This window comes from Felis catus, chromosome A2 (genome assembly GCF_018350175.1).
Source record: "Felis catus isolate Fca126 chromosome A2, F.catus_Fca126_mat1.0, whole genome shotgun sequence".
Lineage (NCBI taxonomy): Eukaryota > Metazoa > Chordata > Mammalia > Carnivora > Felidae > Felis > Felis catus.
In genome coordinates this window covers 16,266,322-16,287,325 of record NC_058369.1, presented here as the reverse complement: position 1 = coordinate 16,287,325, position 21,004 = coordinate 16,266,322, and the positions used below count along the sequence as shown (strand labels likewise).

The 21,004-nt window shown below is 60.2% G+C and overlaps 2 protein-coding genes across 2 annotated transcripts; one reads left to right on the top strand and one right to left on the bottom strand.

Moving 5' to 3' along the window:
• Window positions 1-1,071: 1,071 nt before the first annotated feature.
• On the top strand, window positions 1,072-6,543 carry PRSS50 (serine protease 50). The gene is made up of 7 exons (XM_023241215.2): window positions 1,072-1,227; window positions 1,335-1,518; window positions 1,597-1,788; window positions 3,046-3,208; window positions 4,255-4,538; window positions 5,655-5,821; window positions 6,178-6,543. Exons 1-7 carry the CDS (start codon window positions 1,072-1,074, stop codon window positions 6,406-6,408), a joined length of 1,377 nt encoding a protein of 458 aa, XP_023096983.2. The 3' UTR covers window positions 6,409-6,543.
• Window positions 6,544-7,705: 1,162 nt separating this feature from the next.
• Window positions 7,706-16,734, bottom strand: TMIE (transmembrane inner ear). The gene is made up of 4 exons (XM_003982146.6): window positions 16,311-16,734; window positions 12,708-12,825; window positions 9,278-9,427; window positions 7,706-8,971 (listed from the first exon to the last, which is right to left on the bottom strand). The coding sequence occupies exons 1-4, from the start codon at window positions 16,404-16,406 to the stop codon at window positions 8,871-8,873; spliced, it is 465 nt and encodes a 154-aa protein (XP_003982195.3). The 5' UTR covers window positions 16,407-16,734; the 3' UTR covers window positions 7,706-8,870.
• Between the last annotated feature and the right edge of the window lie 4,270 nt (window positions 16,735-21,004).

Here is a 21,004-nt window from a genome sequence, read left to right as displayed (position 1 = left end):
GGGGCTGCGCTCTCCCCTTCTGCCAACTTTGGGGTGGGACTCTGTGACCCCTAAGCCCTGCTTAATCCTGTCACCACCTCAGCAACTCCCCGGGTCCCCATGGCCTTCCCTGGGGCCTCTGACGAGAGTTTCCCTCGGGCCTTCCTAAGAGAATTTGGCCTCTTCCCAGGAAACTCACAATGACCAGATCTGCATTTATGGACTTTGTTCCAGAACCCGTGAGCCTCTCCCAACCCTTCAGATCCCCCTAAGGGTCTACAGAAGCTGACCGGTTCCTCCTCCTCCCTCCCTGGCAGAGGTGGATGGTGACGGGGGGGGGGGGGGGGGGGGGGGGGGGGCAAGGCAGAGTACTTGCTGGGATGAATCGTGTGAGGTGACTGCGCCCTGAGCTCCCAAGCCGCCTCAGTGACCTCCATCAACGCCCCAGGGAGCCAGAGCCCTGCCTCCGGGCGGAGGTAGGCGTGGGGTCGGCTCAGACCCGGTGGGCCTCAGGTTCAGAGCCCTTGCCCTTTGGGCGCCAAAAGCGTAGCGGGTGTGATTTGCTGTCTTCGCAGAGATTGGGGCACTGAACGGGCAGCCTGAGTGTCCCCCAAGACAGCGGGTCCTGGCAAAAGTTAGAATGTCCTGACTTGCTTTCACTGTCACCTAGAATTTCCCAACAGTTTTAAGCCCCCCATAGGATTTCATCACGACACTTTTTAATTGTGTTATCTGTCTGTGTCACGGAGCCATCAAAATGTTCCCCAAATTCCAACCCACCTTCAAGTGGCCTTCTGCTCCCAGAGGCTCTGCTGGTTACCATCACTCTTTCTCTGAGGAGAAACCTCACCTACCTCCTGTGCCGTCTTTCCAAAGCGGATGAATCTATAAGAGAAGAGCATTTGCTGAATGGTCGAGGGGGGGGGGGGGAGGTTGCTGCTTAAAATTTTAATCTTCAAAAAATCATTCCTGAAAACCTTTCCATCTGATCAATTGCAGTGCCCCGGGGGCAAAGCCCTACAGTAGTCAGCAGGCTAAGGGGCAGGTGGGCCACTTGAAGACCCTGGAGGCCAGCCCCAGGGGCCGGGTCTCATGTCACCAGGGGAAGGGTGGAAGCAGGCCCCAGCAGGGCAAGTGGGCTGCAGGAGGGAGGAGGTGCAGGAACTGGCTGCGGGTAGCCCGAGGGACTCCAGAAAGCGCGTGGCCCCGCGGCGCCAGCGGCAGCTCGCGCCCTGGGGCCCTGACACAGTGCGGGTGGAAGGGAGGCCAATCAGTAGGGGGCGCCCGCGGGCCGGGCGGACACGGGGAGCGCCACCGAGGGTGGCCACTGGGGGGCGCCCGCATTCCCCACGCAGCAGACGCCTGCGCGGGAGGCCGACTGGGGGCGCCGTCGCGAGAGGAGCACCGCGGCGCAGAAGCGGCTACTCCCGATGGAGCGTCAGTGCAGGACGCGGGCCCGCAGGCCGGGCCCTCAGGGCCGCAGAGTCTCTGCCGTTGTGCTGCTGCTGCTGCTGGTGCTGCTGCTGCTGAGGCCCGCTGGTAAGCCCCGTCCCGCTCCCCGTCCCTCTCCCCCGGGCCCTCACCGGCCTCGTCTGACCCCTCTGCGTCCTTCCGCAGGCCGCCTGGCGGACCAGACTCCCGGGACACCCTCCAAGCCTGCTCCGGCCGACCCTGGCGTCCCCTGTGCACCCACTGCCACCTGCCCCTCAGGCGGGCCTCGCCTTCCTCGCCAGGCCCCCACCGTCCCGTCGCCGCCCTTGACCCTCCAGACCAGCCCTGTTTCTAAAGAAGGCATCAGCTTATTTCCCAGTGAGTACCATGGACTCCCCGGGGGAGGAGGGTGCGGGGCAGTCTTGCGGACCTCTGACCCCTGGGGACGGAGGGCACGGAGGAGGAAGGGCAGGGAGAAGTGGGAAGAGACGTTCCTTTTCCAAGGGTTCATTGAGCATCTACCGTGGGCCAGGCCCCCATCCTGGTGAGGTAGGAGGCCAGGAAAGTTGGCGGAGCCTGCGGCGGGCTGCATGTCCCTATGTCCCTGAACTGACCCAGGCTTCCAGCCAAGGACTTAGGGGATCTCCAGGATAGGTTTCAGGGAGCCTTGGGGTGGGAGCCTTGCAGCAGTGGCTCTCCAGCATGTTGAACAGAGACCCGCAGAATCACTCCTTACCCTGGAACTCCGTGCGCACAGTTTAGCTGCCGCAGAAAGGCTCTCACACAGGACCCAGTGCGCGCAGACCTCCCCTCTCCTATGTTATCTTTGGCAAACGCTGGTCCTGGCCCATGCACCCTCATCTCACAATCCACTAATCTCCCTGGAAAAACCCTGGAGGGAGGCTGCTGTGAGGTCGGAGATGTGCATCTTCAGTTTGAAAACTTTTTCCAAAGCGGCTGCACGCGCTGACACTCGCTCCAGCGGGGAGTGAGCGGTGGGGGGCGGTAATCCTCACCAATACATGGTGTCAGGGACCCTGGAGTTGGCCTGGCAGGTGGGGTGGAGCGGAACCTCACTGTGATGCAAGTCTGCGTTTCCCTGAGGACTCACAGGGCTGAACAGCTTCTGTGTTGGCTGGCTGCTGGGGTTCCCTCCTCGGGATGTGTCTGTTCAAGCACGTGGCTCCTTTTTCTCTTGGGTCATCTGGTTTGTTTTCCTCACTGAATCACAGGAGGGGTTCCCAGAGGAGGGAGAGGGGTCTGCCTTGGCCAAAGTAGGGGGAGCCAGATGGAAACATGGATGAGTTTCTGGAGGTTCTGGCCAGAGCTCAGGGGCTTCTCGGCCAGGACAAAGGGGCCAGTGCCTCACCAGGCTGGTGGCTGGGAATGCCCTGGGGCCTGGGACCAGAGAGAGGGATTACTTGGGGAGCACTGAGGCCCTTTGGAGACTGCAGACCTCAGTCCTCACGTGGACAGCATCATAACAGGGTGACCAGTGGGGAAAGAGAATCACCGCATGAGCGTGGGCCAGCAGCCCGAGAGGCGGGAAATCGGGCTGAGGGGAGGGGTGGGAAGGCGACTTGTGATGGGGCTGGAAGGTCCCATCCTGCATCAGACTCTCACCTTCCTCCTCAGCCTGCGGCTCCTCCTTCGAGGAAGACCCCACCCTCAGGGACCCAGAGGCCATGGCTCGACGGTGGCCGTGGATGGTCAGTGTGCGGGCCAATGGCACACATATCTGTGCAGGCACCCTCATTGCCTCCCAGTGGGTGCTGACCGTGGCCCACTGCCTGATCCGGTGAGTCGGGACGTAGGTTGGTGGGTAGAAAGGCGTCTGGAGCCACTGGGGCCCAGTCATTCCTGGCAGCTGGTCCCTCGGCAACAACTGTGGTTCTGCAGAACCCCACGGGCCCAGCCTCAGTCCCACTTCAGCTCTTAGCAGGTGGAGGCTGAGTCCTGCAGATTCCTTCTGGATTCAAGCCGGGTGCTTGCTCCCCTCATCTGGCTACCCTGTCCTGAGCTGTCATGCCACAGATAGGACGGTGGGGGGGGGGGGGGGCTTGGAAGCCACAGGGCAGGCCTCCTTCCTCCTGTCCACAGAAAAGAGCTCCCAATTCTTTTGTTTCAGACGTTTTGCTTTACTTACTCATTCCTTCCTCTGTTCGACTCAAAGCCTTTGACGTTCCTCTGGAGCCAGGCCCCGGCCTGGGTGCTGGGGGCAGGGAGGGGACACATCACTCCTCTTGGGGTGCCAGGAAACACAGATGAGAAGACAGGGGAGTCTGGGCAGTGTGGGGACAAGAGAGGGGGCTGCACATGTTCCAGGGAGCCAGGGCAGCAGCCCGGATGCAACATCCGTGCTGGCTTCGAGAGCTGACCGCAGAAAAGCATGCTCCACGCCTGAAGGCCGAGGTGGAGACTTCAGGGGCATGCCGGGAAAGGAGGCTGGAGGGCGAGGCCACGGATGCTTGCCTTGATTGAGTGTGTTGGGCCCCTGTCACTTCCAGGGCCCAGCACGGGCTGCCAGACAGAGAGTCCAGAGTTTGGAACCAGAGAAAAATGGTCCACATCCCAGCTCTGCCACTTCCTAGCTGTGTAGCCTTGAGCTGTTTGCTGGGCTCCTCTGAGCCTCGGTTTTCCTCTCCACAAAGTCAAGGGTTGTTGTGAAAGCTGGACCACACGGTCTGTGCGCAGGGCCCTGTCCACATCTGTCGTGAGAGAAAGGCCCGGGGGGCTTGAAGCAGGTGGGTGGCCTGCCTGGATTTGCTCAGAGTACAACAGTGGGGTGGGGGCGGGGGTGGGGTGCCTGGAGCTGATGACAGACCCCCCTCGTGGTTCTCCCAGGAATGATTTTATCTATTCAGTGCGGGCAGGGAGCCCAAGGATTGACCAGATATCTCAGACTACCGCCGACGTTCCGGCACTCCAGGTCATCGTGAACGAGAGGTACCAGTCTCATCGGTACTGGTCCTGGGTGGGCCAGGCCAACAACATTGCCCTTGTCAAGCTTGCATGGGCACTCAAGTACAACGCGTACGTCTGGCCCATCTGCCTGCCTAACTTGGACTTCCAGGTGAAGGATCACTCTGTCTGCACTGTGACAGGCTGGGGACTCCCCAGGGTTGATGGTGAGTCAGAGCCTCCCCAGACTGGGTGGGTGGGGAGCGTGTGGGAGAGGACCCAGGTGCAGGCCCGGATCTGAGACATCTTCTTGTCCGGCTCTCGTCTCCTTCCCCTTGGGGGTCTCGGCAGTGAGCGCGCCGTGGCCGTTCAGGCCTTAGAGGCCCCAGAGTGCCCATGAACCCCCCGTCCCAGGCCGGGGCATGTAAACAGGACTTCCTTGAAGGCAGAGGGAGTGGAGAGTAATATCCTGCTGACTGCACGCAGTCGTGGGACATCAGGACTTGAAGCAGGACATCTTGAAGTGCCATGAACGAGGTTCTGTAAAAAGATCCCCCGACGCCTCACATGGTTGGTTAAGGGCAGTCCGCACCCAAAGGCTGGGAGTCACTCAGAATCCACGTGTGGCTGCCTCCTGCCCCCAGTGGGCCTCAATCCCTTTGTCCCCCCAAGGGATGGAGCAAGGCCCGAAGAGCAGCCTGTCATCCCAGGCCCCCCCAGGGAGCATTTCTTTAGGAGTCTGACGAGTGCCCAGTCCATTTAGGGAGCTCCTCTTTTTCACAAGAGAGGTGCTCTTGCCTGTGGCTTCACTGAGCCAACTTGCCTAAAAAGAGCAGCTCCACCCTGGGGGTGGGGGTGGCTGTTTGTCTTTCCTGCCGTGGCCTGTCTGGGGAACGGCTGGGGATGGTTGGAAGTCTGTCCCCCAGGGGCTCCTGGCTAGAGACAAAGACACACTGGTGAGAGGGAGGAGGGGGAGGAGGAGGAGGAGAGAGAGAAGCACACAGTGCCTGGGGCCCACAGAGGGGGGTCTGGGCTAGTGAGGGCAGAAGAGGCCTTTGGGGAGGGCTTGAGCAAAGCGGAGAGTTGGACCGGCGTGGGGCCGGGCAGGCCTTGGGAGCAGAAGGGTCAGAGGCCAAGCCGCTGAGGCAGGAACGGACCCCGTGGACTGGACTCTGCAGGGGTGAGAGCAGACCCAGCAAGGCCAGACTGAGGGCAGCCTGTTCCAAGCTGTCCGTGGGGGGCCGTTTGAGAGGTTGGAGGAGTGGCCAGGAGCAGGGAGGAGGGCCGCCAGGCTTGCAGCCGTGAGAGCACCAAGCCTGAGCTGGGGGGGGCCTGCCCCACAGGCATGTGGCCCCAGTTCCGGACCATTCAGGAGAAGGAGGTCACCATCCTGAGCAACAAAAAATGCAACCAGTTCTACCACAAGTTTTCCAAAGTCCCCTCTATGGTCCAGATCGTGGACTCCCAGATGGTTTGTGCCGAGGACTCCGACAGGGAACACTTCTGCTATGTGAGTGCTCCTCTTCGTGCTCCCTCACCTCCAAGGGTGCATGGCCAGGAGGGGTGCTGGGGTGCAGGGCAGTGGGGCTGGAAGGGGAAGGGACAGGAGCACGGAGGGAGGGGTGAGAGAGAAGGGGGGGCAGTGGGAAGACGGGGGGTCGGGACCTGGCATGAGAGAGGGAAGATGAACCCCTCTGAGGGAGGGTCTCCTGAGTCTGGATCTCGAGGGCACCCCCCGGGCAGGGTGGTAGGGGGCTGTGGGAGAGATGTGCTGCGAGGTCCCTGCTTGTCCTTGAGCTGGGGCAGGTCTCCCTCCAGCCACACCTGGCCCCCTGACCCTTTTTGTTCCGCCACCCCTCCCCACAGGAGATAAGCGGTGAGCCCCTGGTCTGTCCTGTGGACACCACGTGGTACCTGGTGGGACTGGTGAGCTGGGGCCCAGGTTGTGAAAAGAGCAAGGCCCCGCCCATCTACCTACAGGTCACCTCCTACCGTCACTGGATCTGGGAACGCGTCAATGGGCAGGCCCTGCCAGCCCCGTCCAGGGCCCTGCTCCTGGTGGTAGCGCTGCCCCTCAGCCTCCTCGTTGCCCTCTGACACCCTCGTGCCGTCCCTGGGGGGGGGGGGGTGCCGTCCTCCCCCTCTGAGCCCAGAATGCTGCAGGTGTAGCTCTCCCAGCCCCGCAAAGTGGGGCAGAGATGAGGTGCTCAATTAAACACTTTTCTTCCACAAGCCTCCTCCTTCCTGGGTGCGCTCGAGTGGGAGGTGAGCAAGCCAGAAGGGGGTTTGATGGGGGGACTCCAGACCATCTCTATTGAAAAGCGCAGAGCCCCCCACCCCCCCACCCCGGGTCTACCTCCATCTCTAGGTTTGGGGTGGCTATCGCAGAAGGTGGGAGTGTATAGGGACGATGCTGGGGTGATGGATGGCCTAGAATGTTCTGTCCGGGCTCAAGCTGGGCTGCCAGGACGCAGAGTGAGGCTGGGGTAAAGGTGCAGCTCTGTCTGGGCCCCGCAGGTGAGTGTGTTCTTTTCTGTGATACTTTGCTTGACTTTGGTGGCTGGAACACACCCTGTCATTGCCCTGAAGCACCGTAGTGAACTCTGATCGTCCAGCCCCGCCCCCTGCCTAGAGACTGGGGCAGGTGCCCACTGGGACCAGACATTATCCGCCGGCAGCCATGCCTGTCCATAAAAGAGCAGCGGAGGCCCCGGGGCAGAGGCCAGGGAGCAGCTGGCAGGGCAGATGGAGCTCAGGCCTGGACCCCCGAGGCTTTACCAGCTGGTTCTCTGTTTGACTTCAAGTGGCCCCTGCTCCTCTGGGCCTCTGTTGCCTGGGCCACACAGGAGGGCCCAGGCCTGTATGGGTCTAATGACCTTTGCCACAGCCTGAACCTGCTGTATGAGAAGCCCGTAAGGCTGGACCCTGAGGGCAGAGTCAGGGTTCCTGCCTGGCGGACTGAGCTCTCAGCGCCCACAGCGGGTCCTCTGCAATTTCTCTGCCCCCTCGCTGCTCCGTGACTCGTGTCTGCCTGTAGACTCGTGTCTTCTTGTAGAACAGTGATCCAGCCGTAGGTCAGAATCCAGATTTGACTCCTCCGTGTCCCCAGCACAAGGCTCAGGCCACGGAAGGCCTACTGAAAGCCACAAAGTGGAGGGGAGGGGAGCGGAGAGCGGGCGGCTTCCTCCCCCGTTTTAATGCCCGGCTGGCTGCGGCTGTCCCTCTGCCTCTCTCGGCCGCCACCTCTTCCTCCAGCTCATCCTAACTCAGGCTGGGAGAATAGTCAGGGGAGGGAGCTTCAGCTTGGCCCGTGCCACCCGTCACTGCCACGTCACCCTCCACATAAATGCTTCAGGGATAGGGCGTCCTGAGGGGTCCTCTCAGGTCACTCGGGTACGAGAAGGCACTCAGCTTTATTTACAAGTGTCTGCAGGCTGCCGAGGCAGCGAGAGATTTTCCAGCAGCTTCCCCAGCTCAGGAGCCTCTGGTTTCCAGGCTCAGACCTGAGCGCCTCAGCAGAGGTTCGCTGCCATCTGGAAACCCCTCTGAGTGTCCCGTCCCCAAAGATTCAGTCTCTGGGTGGTATTTGGGCCTTCCCCTTCGGGACAGCAGTGATGTTTTGAGGCATGAGAGCTGAGATGGTAGAGGAGGAAGCTGTGTGCTGTTCTGTTTCACAAGCCGGGGGGTGGCCGGCCCCTAACTGCCCTCTGCGACGATCCCCTAGGGCCCTGACACCCCCTCCCCACCGCCACCACAGAGAAGGGACCGCCAGCACGGCCCAAGCCTCCCCTGGGCTTCTTGATTCCCTGGATCCCCAAGATGGGGCCCAAGTACCAGCTTTCTTCCCCTCTCCCTTTGGCCTGCTGGTCTCAGCCTTCTGCACCCCTGACCCAGCCCTGTAGCTCCCAGCCCTGAGCCCCCAGGCCTTCCGCTCAGGCCCCCAGCAGCCTCCACTCCATTGCAGTTGCTCGGCACAGGGTATCTGCTGGGCTGGAGCCCCTGCCTCTGGGCCTCTCTGTTCACCATCCTGGCCAGCACCCCCACGGGGCCTAGAACAGTTTTCTGGCCACCAGGGCTGCTGTCTAGCCAGGTCTGAAGCTTCCCCCAGACACCCTCTGCCTCCTTGTGGCTGTTCTGGGCATGGCCTCACACTGCAGCCCATCCAGTTTGGCCATCCCCTTCGGAGAGAGGAAACTGCTTCCCGTCAACCCTGTAGAGCCACTGCTGTTCCTCACAGAAGGGACAGAGGCACGTCCAGGTGGGTGTGATCTGGATCTGCAGGGCAACAGTGGCCAGAGACCACGTTGGCTGAACAGCCACATGGGTGAGGCAACAGGAGCTGAGTCCATGCCGGGAGGCAGGACACCTGAGGCAGTCCTGTCTCTGCCCCTGACGGGCCGTAACGATGGGGCCTCGGCCACCCTGTCGGAGCTGAGAAGAGGGTGTTCTGCAACCTCTGTGGTCCATGTGTGAGCTTGGAGTCCGAGATGCCTGGACCCTGGCCTGGACTTGAGCCCCAGGGCTATCCAGCCCCAGCTGCCACCTCCAGGAAGCCCTTCTCATTTTTCTCCTTTCTTCTTCTTGGCCTCATTCTTTTCATCCTCCTCTACCTTGATGGCCACTGTGTCCACACTATCCTTCTTCTTCTTCTTCTTATCCTCTGTGGGGTAGAGGAAAGGCAGGTAGCGGGAGTGAGGCAGGGTCCTAGGGCCCCCACCAGAGCCTCCCACATCCAGCCCTTCACTTCTTCCTTCCTACCGAACTTCTCCTGCCTGCAGAAGAGCTCCGGGTGTTACTTGCCTCTGGGTCTCTCTCACTCGGGCCCATTTCTGTGCTCTGGTCTCCAGGGACAGGTTTGGGGCAGAGGCGGGGAGCAGGGCCACTCTTGGTGGCAGGACTGAGGGTCTGGCTGGCTCGGCAGGGACAGGCGGTGGTACAGCTGGGGGCCCCTCCCCGGTCTGCTCACCTCCGGGGATTTCTGTGAGCTCGTTGAGGGGCGGCACAGTCTCCAGTTTGTCCGTGTACATCTTGGCTGCCTTTCGCTGCAGGTACCGGGCTTCGATCTCCTTCCGGGTCCGTGGCACGCGGCAGTTGAAGACACAGCACAGAGTGATAACTGTAGGGACGACAGAGCAGGCCTGGCCGAGGCTGGAGCTCAGACACCCCAGGAATGGTGCCCACATTGCAGACCTGCCTTCATCTACCTAAATGTGTCTCACCCAAGAGACTCTGGCAGAAGGCTCTGTGTTTGGACAGAACCCCTGTGGGCTCTGGGATTTCCGAGGTCAGCTCAGCAATTTCCAGAGCAGGACTGGCTTCACACGGGGGCCCGCTCTTGGAAGGGCCTCGCGCTTGGCTTAATGCTCTGCCGTCAATGTTCTCAGCAATTTGTGAACAAGGGGTCTCATACTTTCATTTTGCCCTGGATCCTAAATCGTGTCACTGGTCTCAGTTTCTGACTCGATTGAGGCCCCTGGAGGGCAGGGCAGAGGACTGCACGGTGACTCACACTACAGCTACCTGGAGGCTGTCCTGTGTTCCCATCCAGGTCTCTCGGCTCCTAGTAATTCCTAGGTTTTCCTCCCCAGGCTCCTGAGAGGACCTCAGACACTGGAGGACGTAGCTGTGTCCTCCTCAACCCCCCTGAGGACAAGCCTGAGCTCCTCCTGGCCGTGAGAGCCCACGAGAGCCCACGAGAGGGCACAGACCCTGCCCTGGGGCGTTCACCTCCCACAGTTATTCCAGGAGCGGTTTTCCGGCTCAGGGCAGCTGTGCCCACGCGAGCTGGGCCAGGGAACGAAGCTGGACTGTCTAGTGATGGGCAGGGCAGTGCTGGGCTGCCAGGGCCCGGCTGGACTGAGTTTATTTTTCTAAGGCCCCACAGTCTGACCACCTTGGCCCCAGCCTCAGGGGAGGGGACGGGGCTGCTTCCTATTATAAATCAGATGACAAGACATAACTTCCTGGCAGACTCCTGGGGGCAGGACGGCCAAGCGGGACAAGCCAGGCCTATTTTAGGGAAGATGCATCAGACCAACGTAGCCAGGGCTGGAGCACCCTTTGGAGTCAACTGGTGTGACTCTTTCAGCCAAATATCGTGGCCCCGCTAAGTCTCCCCCAGGTTCACAGAATGAAAAACAAGGAAGGAAGGAAGGAATGCATGCATGCATGAGATGGCCTCAAAGCCTTTGCTGCTGAGGACAGAACTGGACTCCCGAGTGGGTGGGTAGGGGGAGCTAACAGCATCCGGGTACTCTGGGGGGCTGCACGAGGCCCCAGCAGTAGGTCTGTACCTTGCTGTCCAGGGGTAAACGGCAAACCTTTCTTATCCAGAGAGCTGGGTTCTGGTCTTCTCCAGACCCTTGTATGTAGGCCTATGGCCCTAGTCCTACCGGCTTGGGCCGTCTCTTCCAGCCACCCCACCAGGCACATCCTCTGACCGTGCTTACTCAGGTTCTCCACAGAGGCTGGTCCCAGGCTCTATGAGGCCTCAGCTTTGCAGGGAGCTCAGCCATTGGCAGCTGGAGCAGGGCCCACACACCGCCCCTTGCCTGCCCCACCCAGCCTGGCCCAGTCACTTCTCTTCAACGAAGGGAAAAAAACAACGTGTTTTGGATTGAGTCCCAGGGCCCAGGCAGGGGCTTGGAATGTGAGTCCCCAGGCTGGAAGGACCTCCAGAGGCGCCCCCACCCAACCCCAGCCCCTCTGCACGAGGTTCTGGGCCCAAGCAGCTGGGAAAGCAGGAAAGAGGTTTCCTCTCCGGGAGATGCCATCCCTACTCCCCAGGGCCCTGCATGGAGCCCTGCAGGGAAGGTAACAAGTGGTGCCCTGCTGCTCAGAAGACTTTGGGACTCTCCCTTACTCTCCCTTCCTCTTTCCTAGGAAGCATGGTGAGGAGTAGGGGCTGGTCTGTGTGCTTCATGTCCAAGTCCCTCTTCAGGTCTGTCATTGCAACTTTCTTGTGTGGCCCTGGGCACCTCCACTGTCCGGGGCCCAGCAGAGTCTGGAGAGGCCGTTCTGTGTTTAGAGGCCCCTCAGTGCCTTCACCCCTGCTCCGTGGAGTGTCCCGGAGCTGCTCCCTGGACACGCACCCTGAACTGCTCCTTATGGGCAGATGCTCTTGGTGCTGCGGGCTGGGGGGCACGGTTTCCTCTCTGAGCACCTGGGCTGGGGCTGTAGCCACAACGGTGTGTCAGTAGGGCCTCCAGAGAGACGCCTGACTGATTCTCACCTTGGCTAGGAATGAAATGCAGCCCCTTGCTCAGATCCTGCTCCCACCCCAGCCATGAAGAAATGGTGGTGGGGGTGTGCGTGGAGACTTTCCCACAAGGAGGGCCTTTCTGGTGCCGGGAGAAACAGATGCAAATCAGATGTCCCTGTCTCCCTCGGAGTCCTCACATCTGGGTGGGCCCTCTGCTGTGGCACTGCCCTCCAGGGGACCTCATCCTGAGCCAGCTCCAGCTCGAACTTATCCGACCTGGGGGGCACGCAGTAAAAGTCCTCTAGGGGTCACCTGAGACCTCGTGTGGAGGCCATTCCGTCCCTGCTCTGCCCGCACCATGCCCTCTGCCTGGAATTCTTGGGGGGCAGCCTACCCAGCCAAACTGCATGCGTCTCTGCACGCATCCGCAGTGGAGAGGACCCTCCTCCGTGAAGCTTGTGCAGGGCGAGGGTGTTTTCTGTCCCTTCGTTGCCTGCGTCTCCCCCAAACCTCTTGACGTGTAGGAACCTTCGTCAGACTCTGCTTTGCACCCTGGTGGTCTCCCTATCCACTGACATTTCTCTGCCCTCTTTCTCCAACTCCAGACCCCTGCTCTGGAAGGGCCGAAGGGGGCACGCCAAGCCCATCTCTGTTGTGAGCTGGAGTCAAGCAACTCAGTCCCAGGAGAGGAAGGGGTCCCTTGCTCTTAATGGAGGTGGGTGTGAGTCGTTCCACGGGGACGGGATCTGAGAAGGCAGGGTTTGCAGCCTGGGAGCCACATCTGCCGGGTGTCTGGGGAGCCTCCAGGCTGGGCTGCGGCCAAGGATGGCCTTGCTGGGGCTTCTGGGTGTGGGCCCTTTAAGCCTGGCCAAACAGCAGGAGAAGCATCAGGAGGCCAGCGATAGGGAAAAATGACACGTCCTCATCCTGGTTCAGTGGAGTCCCCTGTAATTACCGTAATTGCCATGTGGCTGTGTCCCAGTTGGGCAGAATACTTCAGGTCACCACCAGCCTGTCAGCCCTCCACAGGGACTTTGTGTAGATCAGGAGGTGCCAGAAACCACAGTGGGCCTCCTGCGGGCGACTGGCCTGCTTGTACTGCCCGGAATTGCTGCTCTGAGCCCCTGGGGGTGGTGCCGGGGGCAGGGTGCAGGGGGTGGCGTGGGGTGGGAGAGGGCGGGGAGCAGCTACTCACTGATGGACAACACGAAGAGCGAGAAGATGCCCACCACGTGCCAGAGGCGCATGTCCCAGAACACCACGGTCTCCTTGGTCAATGGGGGCGGCTTGGGCTTGGGCGGGGCCGTGCTGGGCTGCAGGTCAGGAGAGAGAAGAATGAGCCAGGCAGAGGCCGGGGGCTGGGGCTGGGCCGAGAGAGGCCCAGGTTTCAGCAAGGACTCAGCGCAAGTGTTTCGGAATCTCCCAGAATCTAGAGTCTTCGACATTCACAGTCAACGTCCTAGACCTTGGGAAGTTCCGGATTTAGAGCAAGGGAAGACAGCAGCTCCAGAACCATGGAGCCAGGGACCTGGAGTACAAGGGTACTTGGGATGCTTGAGGACACCAAGGCCTGAAGGGGCAAAGGTGGATGGCTTGTCCTAATGAGGTTCAAGGCCCCTTCCGGCAGCCTGCTGGTCTCCTCCTGCTCCAGTCCTGGGCCCCACAGGCAGATGGGGTCTCAGGACCAAGGCCAGAGACAAGGCAAGGCCTGTGCTGCCCTGGGGGACTTTGCTCTCAAGCACCCTCGGTGTGGGGTGGGTTGTGGAGCTGGACTCAGGGCCCGTGGCTCGGCTGTCTGGCCAGGACCCCCACCAGGTGACCTCAACAGTCACCTATCCTGCCAGAGTCACCTCTTCTGACCAGAAGGATAGGCCAGAGTCTCCTGGGGCAGGACGAGATAAATTGTCTGCAATGAGGCAGCGACACCTAGAGGCCGAAAGCTATAAGCATGACTGGAACAAGCCTGTGCAGAGCTTAGCAGGCCACCTCCCACCTTCCCAGTGGGACACAGCCCTGCCCTGGGTGTCTAGGGACACGGCCCTGCCCTGGGGTACTGAGGGGACACAGCCCTGCCCTGGGGGTCTAGGGGAACAAGGCCCTGCCCTGGGGGACATAGCCCTGTCCTGGTGGGTCTAGGCAGGACCTCTCCCTGACCTAAGGGGCCGAGAGGGATATGACCCTATCTCTGTCACCAAGTTTGGCTGAGGGATGGAGGGGGAGGCGGTTAGCGTTTAGAGGGAGAGAGGACCCCGGGGCATCTGTGGAATTCATTGTCTCCTGATTAACTGAATATGGACCGACCTGAGGAGTCCTTTCTGGCTCTCTGGGAAGGAAAGGCAACTCACAACTCAACCATCCGTCCAGTCTTTCCCCTGGTACATGAGCATGGATTGGCACCTACCACAAGTTCCTCATCTAATGAACACCACCCTTCGGCATGTTTGGGGACACTCAGAGAGGATCAGCAACCTGTCCCAGGTAACACAGGGCATCTCTGTGCTTGGGACTGATACATGTTTCCTCAGCTTTTTTCTCTTAACCAGGGTAAACTGGGGTGGGAGTTTCCTTTCCTCTAGGCCTCAGTTTCTCCATCTGTAACTTAAACGTGGGGTGGTTCCAAGGTTCTCTGGGAAGCTCTCTCTACCCAAGTAGAGTGGGAAAATTGACAAGAAGATAACCCTCCTCGGCATCCTCCCAGGGGCCTGGATCCGTTTGCAGGGTCAGACACATGTGTGTGGGGTCAGGCACATCTGGGGGTTCAGGGCACATGTGTGTGGGTTGGAGCACATAGGGTTTGGGCACATAGTTGTGGGTACAGGGCACACGTGTGGTTGGAGTACGAGCGTGTGGTCAGACATATGTCTGTAGGGTCAGGGCCGGGGTCCTAAGGCTCAGTGTGTCTGGCCTGGCTGGGCTGTGTGGCTGGAAGACTCCGAGGTCCAGAGAAGAGATCTTGGATTCTGAGCCCGGGGAAGCTGAGAGCCCACTTCTGACACCTTGTTCCAGCCTTGTTCTGGGTGGAATTGAGCTTACAATCTCTCCCTGATAGGGATCTCAGGTAGAGGGTAACACGTAAGAGTGGGGCACCTCCTCGTGGTGGGCACTGCTGGGGGGTCTGAACTCTAAAGCTTGGGAGCTCCGGCCTCCATCAGATGGAGGATGATGGCTGTAGGGATCGTGGTGGGTGGTACCGTGGACTCAGCCCTCCCCATTCTCTTCCCTGGGTCCCCTGGGCTCAGCCAGGCCCTTGCTCAGGCTGTAGGCAGATGGACTCCAAATGCAATTTTCCTTGACGAGCCGGGAGAAGATGTGCTCCTGGGGGCTGAGGGGAAGAGTCCTTGGCTCAGAAGTGATGCAACACCCACCCTCAGCCTTCTGCCACACCCAGGCCAGCTCAGCTCTGCACCGGAGGCCTCAGGGCAGCCACTAAGGGGCCCAGGTACACTCTGCGGGGCTCAAGCCAGCCTGGCTCCCCTTACAGGGACACTGGAGCTGACATCCGACTCCAGCCCAGCATTTTGATCACACCCCCTGGTCTGCAGCAGGGACAGGCTAGTATCGGGGTATAGGGCTCTGTCTTCATGTCCCTCGGACCCTCAGGTTCAGGGCTGTGTGTCTTCTTAGACCCTCAGGATAAGGCTCTGTCCTCCCTCTCCATCCTGTCTCCTGGCACCTGCCCCCGAGGGCTCTCCTGGGCACCTTGCTGACTCCTGCCTTTCTGGCCTCTCCTCTCTGCTTCTGCCTGCACAGGCTCTAACCCCCACTCCTCCCTGGCCCTGCCTCTTGGGCCTTCTCCCTCCGGCCTCGTGTTTCAGAATTCTGGGTCTGGTCTGCCTCTTCGGCTCCCCTGCTCAGCTCAGCAAGAATGGGGTACGGAGGGGCCAGGGAGGCTGCAGGTGGCCCCGACTCTTGCCTTCCCCGCCCTGCCTGGCCCCAGCTGAGCTCCCGAACCCCCCCGGCTGTCCTCCTTCCCTCTTGCTGGGCGGCACGGCAGCTCCCCGCAGTTCTCTCAGCCGTGCGCCCTCTCCCAACTTACCCTCCTCCTTCCACACCAGGACCCATCACAACTCTCCTCTGCTCAGAGACCTTTGCCAACTCTCCATTATCACCAGGACCAAGTAAGACCCCTGAGTGAGTCCCTGGGTCCTGGCCTGCCTGCCTCTCCCCTCCAGGGCCAAGTGCTCCACATGGAGTTGAACTCAACACACGGCTGCTCTGTAAAGGGTCTCCTCCTCTTCCTGCCCCTACCCTCCAGCTTGGAAAGCCCTCACCTGTTTCCTAAGGCTATGTCTCCCCCATTAGTCAGGGGACCCTGAAGGATCTCTGGAGGCAGAGCTCTTTCCTCTGGCAGACCCTAGGATCAGGGACTAGATCTCCCCTATCAGACTAGATAGAGGTCACTGAAACCAAAGATCATGCCTCTCCCTACACCCCCCCACACCCCGCCCTCATTAGGGCAAAGGCAAGAGGATAAGGGCTGTGTCCCCCAGCGACTGAGCAAGGCTGTATCCCCAGTCAGACCTGGAATCCTTATGATCAGGGTGAGTCTCCCCCACCGGACTAATGTTCCTGAAGTCAGGGGCTGTGCCCTCCCATTAGACCAGGGACCCTAAGATTGGGGGCTGAGTCTCCCCCCCGGAGCCTGGAAGCCCTCGGGGGAGGGCTGTGTCACCCCATTAATCCAGGTCCCCGAGGGCAGGAGGAAGGGAAAAAGGCAGCTCCCAAGGCAGAAGGGCGTCCCCAGCCCTCTGCCACGCGGCCACAGCCTCCCCAAGCCCCTCGCGCCGCCCCGCCTCACCTCCACCAGCTGCCCGGCGACCCCCGCGAGGCAGACCCCCAGCGCGACGCCGCCCAGCGCCCACAGGGGCCCCGCGCCTCGCCGCTGCCCGGCCATCTTCGCGCCCCGCGGCTCCGGGCGGGCGAGGCCGCAGGTGGGGGGAGCCAGCGACGCGGGGGGCCGGGCGCGGTTGGCCCGGTGACTGCCCCGCCAGGCAGCCGGCGCTCGCGGTGACGATCTGGTCGCAGGCCGCGAGTGGGCATCATTTATTCATCGTCGGTGTCTGGTTCCCTGCCGCCCGCCCCCACATCACCGCGGATGCAGGGCCCGCCCCCCTCCCCTCCCGGTGGATCCGAGTCCAGGTCTCCCTCCCCTAACCCGATCCAGCCGGGCAGAGAGGAGTGAGAGTGACAGGCTGGGGTCAGGTCCTTGAACAACAGGCCCCAGCTCCCCTGCCCCACTTGGGCCTCAGTTTCTCCATCTGGGGCAAGGGGAGGAGTTAGAATCTGCTGATCTGGGAGGCCCTTCCCAGTCTGACGTTCTGAATTTGAAAAACCCTGCTGGACCCAGGCTGGCAGAGGGGGTGGGGGTGGGGGTGGGGGTGGGGGACGGTATGGCAGGCAGGTTGCCATAGTGACAGGCGCTCAGGGATGTCCTGGGCTTTCTGGGCTGGCTTCCTGCCCAGAAATGGCTCTGGTCACTCTGGACACCAGAGCTAGAGTGGGGGATGGGGACCAGGGGATGGTATGGTCAGAGTTGCTAGTTCCCGGTGCTATGGAAGGTTCCTGAAGAAGCCAGCACCTGCTGCCCCACGGGACTCGGACGACTCCCCCTGGAAGGGCTGGAGGACCATTTTCTGACTCTGGCCGACCTGGAGCCTCTGCCCCAGTCTGATCCCCAATTCTTACTCCAGTCTGAGCCATGATCCTGACCTCGCACTGAACCTGGCCCACATGTACTCTGGTCCTGACCCCAGGATGAGCCTTGACAACCCAGGGATGGAGCAATGGAGGGTCTGAGAAGCTGTGGAGACCCAGAGGGCTTTGGAGGAGGATGAAGAGGAGGAGGAGGAGGAGGAGGAGGAGGAGGAGGGTGGTCTGGGGTGGGGAGACTCCTCTGGTCCATCCTTTCTCTCACTTCTCCTTCCACCCCTCCCTCCCTCCCTTCTTCTTCCCTGCCTTCCTCCCTCTCTCCTTCCTCCCTCCCTTCCTCCCTCCCTCCCTCCCTTCTTCCCACCCTCCCTCCCTTCCTTCTTCCCACCCTCCCTCCCTCCCTTTCTTCCTTCCTTCTTCCTTCCTTCCTTCCTTCCTTCCTTCCTTCCGGACCCTGTAGATTCAGAGCCTCGTAGGGCTCCTGCCTGGAGGTGCAGCAGATGGGCAAGGGCCAAGGTGAGAGCTACAGCAGAGAGCAGAGGGCCAGCCATGGACACCCACAGGTGACAGGGGTGGGAAATCACAGGCGGGCAGGGAAACAAGAGAGCCACTGGCAAAGGACAGCTGGCCTGAGGGATCCTCAACAGTAAGTGGCAAAGTCTAGGGTCTCAGTGGGCTGGGCCACCCCATCCTCCCCAGGCTTGCCCCAGCCAGGCAAATAGGGATTCTATTAAAGCCCAAATGACTTGCTGAAGCGTCTGCTTCCTCATGCCTCTGTCATGGGCCAGGCTAGGGAAAGCCGCACTGACCACCCAGGGAGGTCACCCTTGGGACACAGGGTCAGAGAGGCCTTGGCTGGACTAGGCTGAGGTTAGTGGGCCTGACAGTGGCCGTGGGCAAGCCGTTACCCCTCTCTGCTTTGAACTTCTCGTCTACGGAATGGAGAGGGCAAGACTTTCATCAAAGGGCTGTTAGGAGGATTATATTGAACTAAGGATTATGGAGTGCTGAGTTGCTAGCTTTCCCTGCTAGGAAAAATGATTTAAATTTCCTTTTTCGCTCTCTGAAGGCGGCAAAAGTTGACTGAACAAAACTGAAGTTATTATCCTCAATTCACAAAACTAAATGAGCACGAAGACATTTTAAGAAATGAAACTTTCAAATTAGGTTTCCTATAGATTTGTAGCTTTAAACTTTATAACTTCTAAAGGTACTGAAGCTTAAAACTAAGACTCCTGGGGCATGATCACATCGACAGCTTTCAGACCTCAGATTGAACCTCTCTGAGCTTCAATCCCTCATCTGTAAAATGGGTATAACTATGGTATCACAGCACCTGCGCATCACAAGCCTTCAGGAAATGCTAGTCGTTGTGATTGTTGTGGGTTTTGTCTCAATTCCCTGTTGTCAAACATTGGTGTTTTTTCCAATTCTCCAAAAGGTGAAATACCACGGTGAGCGAAACATCCTTGAAGCTAAAGCCTTTTCCATCTTCAAAGGCTTTTCTTCCTCTCCTCTGTGGACTTATGAGGAATTGAGGGCCAGAGAGGGGTTGTGCCCTGCATAAGGTCACACAGGAACTGAGGCCTCAAACTCAATCTGTGGCCCCTAACCCAGGCCTCTGTCCCCTGTCCAGTACTTTCTCTATTTTTTTTTAATTTTTTCATGTTTATTTATTTTTGAGAGAGAGAAGAGCGTGAGCCGGGGAAGGGCAGAGAGAGAGGGAGACACAGCATCCGAAGCAGGCTCCAGGCTCTGAGCTGTCAGCACAGAGCCCAATGCGGGGCTCGAACTCACCAACTGTGAGATCGTGACCTGAGCCGAAGTCGGATGCTCAACAGACGGAGCCACCCAGGTGCCCCACTTTTTTTATTTCTTATGAGGTCCCTGATTTCTCCTGCACCCTACTACCAGTAAGGCCCATCAGGTCTGGGGTGGCAGAGCTCTAGGTGCCCAGATTCCCCAGCCTCATTCCCCTGGAAGACGGTGTCCCCTCCATGCATGGTGGCATGAATGCTTGGCCTGCGGAACCCTGTTTGTCCCTCGGGTGCTATTTTTAGCTCCTGTGGGTTTCCTGTAGGGGCCCGGTCCAGTCTCTAGGACCGCTGGGTTGGAAGCCATGGGCAGTGCAGTCGACAGTGGCCAGGGGAACCTTTGAACACTTCTCTCCTGGAGCCAGAAATGCCAGGGCTCAAGGCTCAGCTCTGGGGAAGCAGAGGGTCGGGAGTAGGTATCTTCCCAGCCACGGAGCCAGGCTGGGATCCAGGACATCTTGGACTTGGCCTGGGCTGAGAGTGGGGGCTGGGCTGTCTAGGCCTGAGACGCGGTGGCTGGGGCCTGCTGGGAGCTGGCAATCTCTGACCTTGTTGGCCACAGGCCTGGCCCAGAATAGCTCTGGGGCTGGGCCGGGCCTGGTGAGACCTGTGTGTACAGAAGCATGCGCTCGTGTCCCAGGCTCTCGTGTGCACAGGAGTGCATGCACACTCTGCACTTGCCTCTCTGTGTGTCTGTGAGTCTTAGTGTGTGTCCCATGGAGCAGTATGTAAGTCCGTGTCCATGTGGATGTGCACAGCGTCTGCCCGTGCCCACGTACAGGGCTGCCTCCTGGGCTGTGCAACTTGGAAGTCCTGCCAGTGTGTTCACAGTAGATGGGTCTGTGTGGCACAAGTAAATGTACACGCCGCACATTCCTGTGACTGTGGAATCACATACGTGTGCGGGGCATGCGAGAGTGGGGTGGGTGTGTGTGTGCACATCAGCGGTGGGATTGGGCAAGGGCCCTTGGCTGTGTGGGCGGGTGGACCCAGTGGAGGCTGTCCTTTGGGCACTACTAGGGGACTACAGATTACTTGGCCCTGGCTGAGAGAGAGAGAGGGAGCGAGGCCTGGCAGGTCTTGCCCCACTTGGCAGACAGTAAAACCAGGCTTGGCAATGCTGGTGAGGTCACCCACTCTAGGGGTCGGTGGGGGGGGGTAAGGGAAGATGTCCCCCAGCTTTCTGATTCCCCTAGATGTGGCCGAACAGGAAGGCTGGGCTGTGGGGAGGAAGCTGAGGGGGCCCTTCCCTTCCTGCTTGAGCCCAGCCAGCGCTGCCCTCCCTCAGCTGTAGGTACAGATGAGGACACTGAGGCCCGAAGAGGGGACGGGCTGCTGCAGAGACACCACTCACGGAATCTGCTTCCTCCTGCTCAGGGCTCTGTCCTGCCTGCCTTGCTCGCCACACCCTCCTGGACAACCTTGCTCTCTCTATGTGGCCATGTCTCCATGGCCCTTGGCCCTTCCCCCCCAGCCCCAGAAACCCCTTGCTTGACCACACCCACGTGCCAGAGGACCCACAGACCCACCAAGACCCTGCTCATCTGAGAAGGATCCCCTTGAACTGCCATGTGCCCCCTCCACTGGGGATCTTTCTTCAGCCTGGCAGGGTGGGGCATGACTTCCACCCCCTCAGATTTGAGTATGGGGTTGGTGGGGTACCCTTTTTGCCCTTCCACTGTCCGTATGGGGCCTGTTGGCCTCAGTGTTGTCAACCCTGAAAGGGGAAATGACTCCAGTCATCCTCTGGAACCCGTGTACCGCGGGAAGTGATGGGGGGGGGGGGGCATAGGCATGGTGGCTGGAGGGGGACCAGGCAGCAGACAGCGGATCCTTTGTTACAGGCTGAACCATTGTCCTCCCAGGCCCCCACCCCCCTTCCTGGGACTAGGCTTCCGCCACCCTTTTCAAGGTCACAGGCCCTGGAGCAGACCAGCGCAGGCTGCATGCTCTACTGGGCCATGATGAGAACCAGGAGTGGGGGCAGGGGGACTTCCTCAAGGTCACACAGAAAGAAATGGTCGCTGGC

Coding starts and splice junctions, on each gene's coding strand:
- PRSS50 (XM_023241215.2), top strand. CDS start 1,072: ATGTCACCAGGGGAAGGGTGGAAGCAGGCCCCAGCAGGGCAAGTGGGC. Junction 1,228..1,334: donor CGCCCTGGGGCCCTGACACA/GTGCGGGTGGAA, acceptor TTCCCCACGCAG/CAGACGCCTGCGCGGGAGGC. Junction 4,539..5,654: donor GGGACTCCCCAGGGTTGATG/GTGAGTCAGAGC, acceptor CCTGCCCCACAG/GCATGTGGCCCCAGTTCCGG.
- TMIE (XM_003982146.6), bottom strand. CDS start 16,406: ATGGCCGGGCAGCGGCGAGGCGCGGGGCCCCTGTGGGCGCTGGGCGGC. Junction 12,826..16,310: donor TCGCCGGGCAGCTGGTGGAG/GTGAGGCGGGGC, acceptor CCTGACCTGCAG/CCCAGCACGGCCCCGCCCAA. Junction 8,972..9,277: donor GCTCACAGAAATCCCCGGAG/GTGAGCAGACCG, acceptor TCTACCCCACAG/AGGATAAGAAGAAGAAGAAG.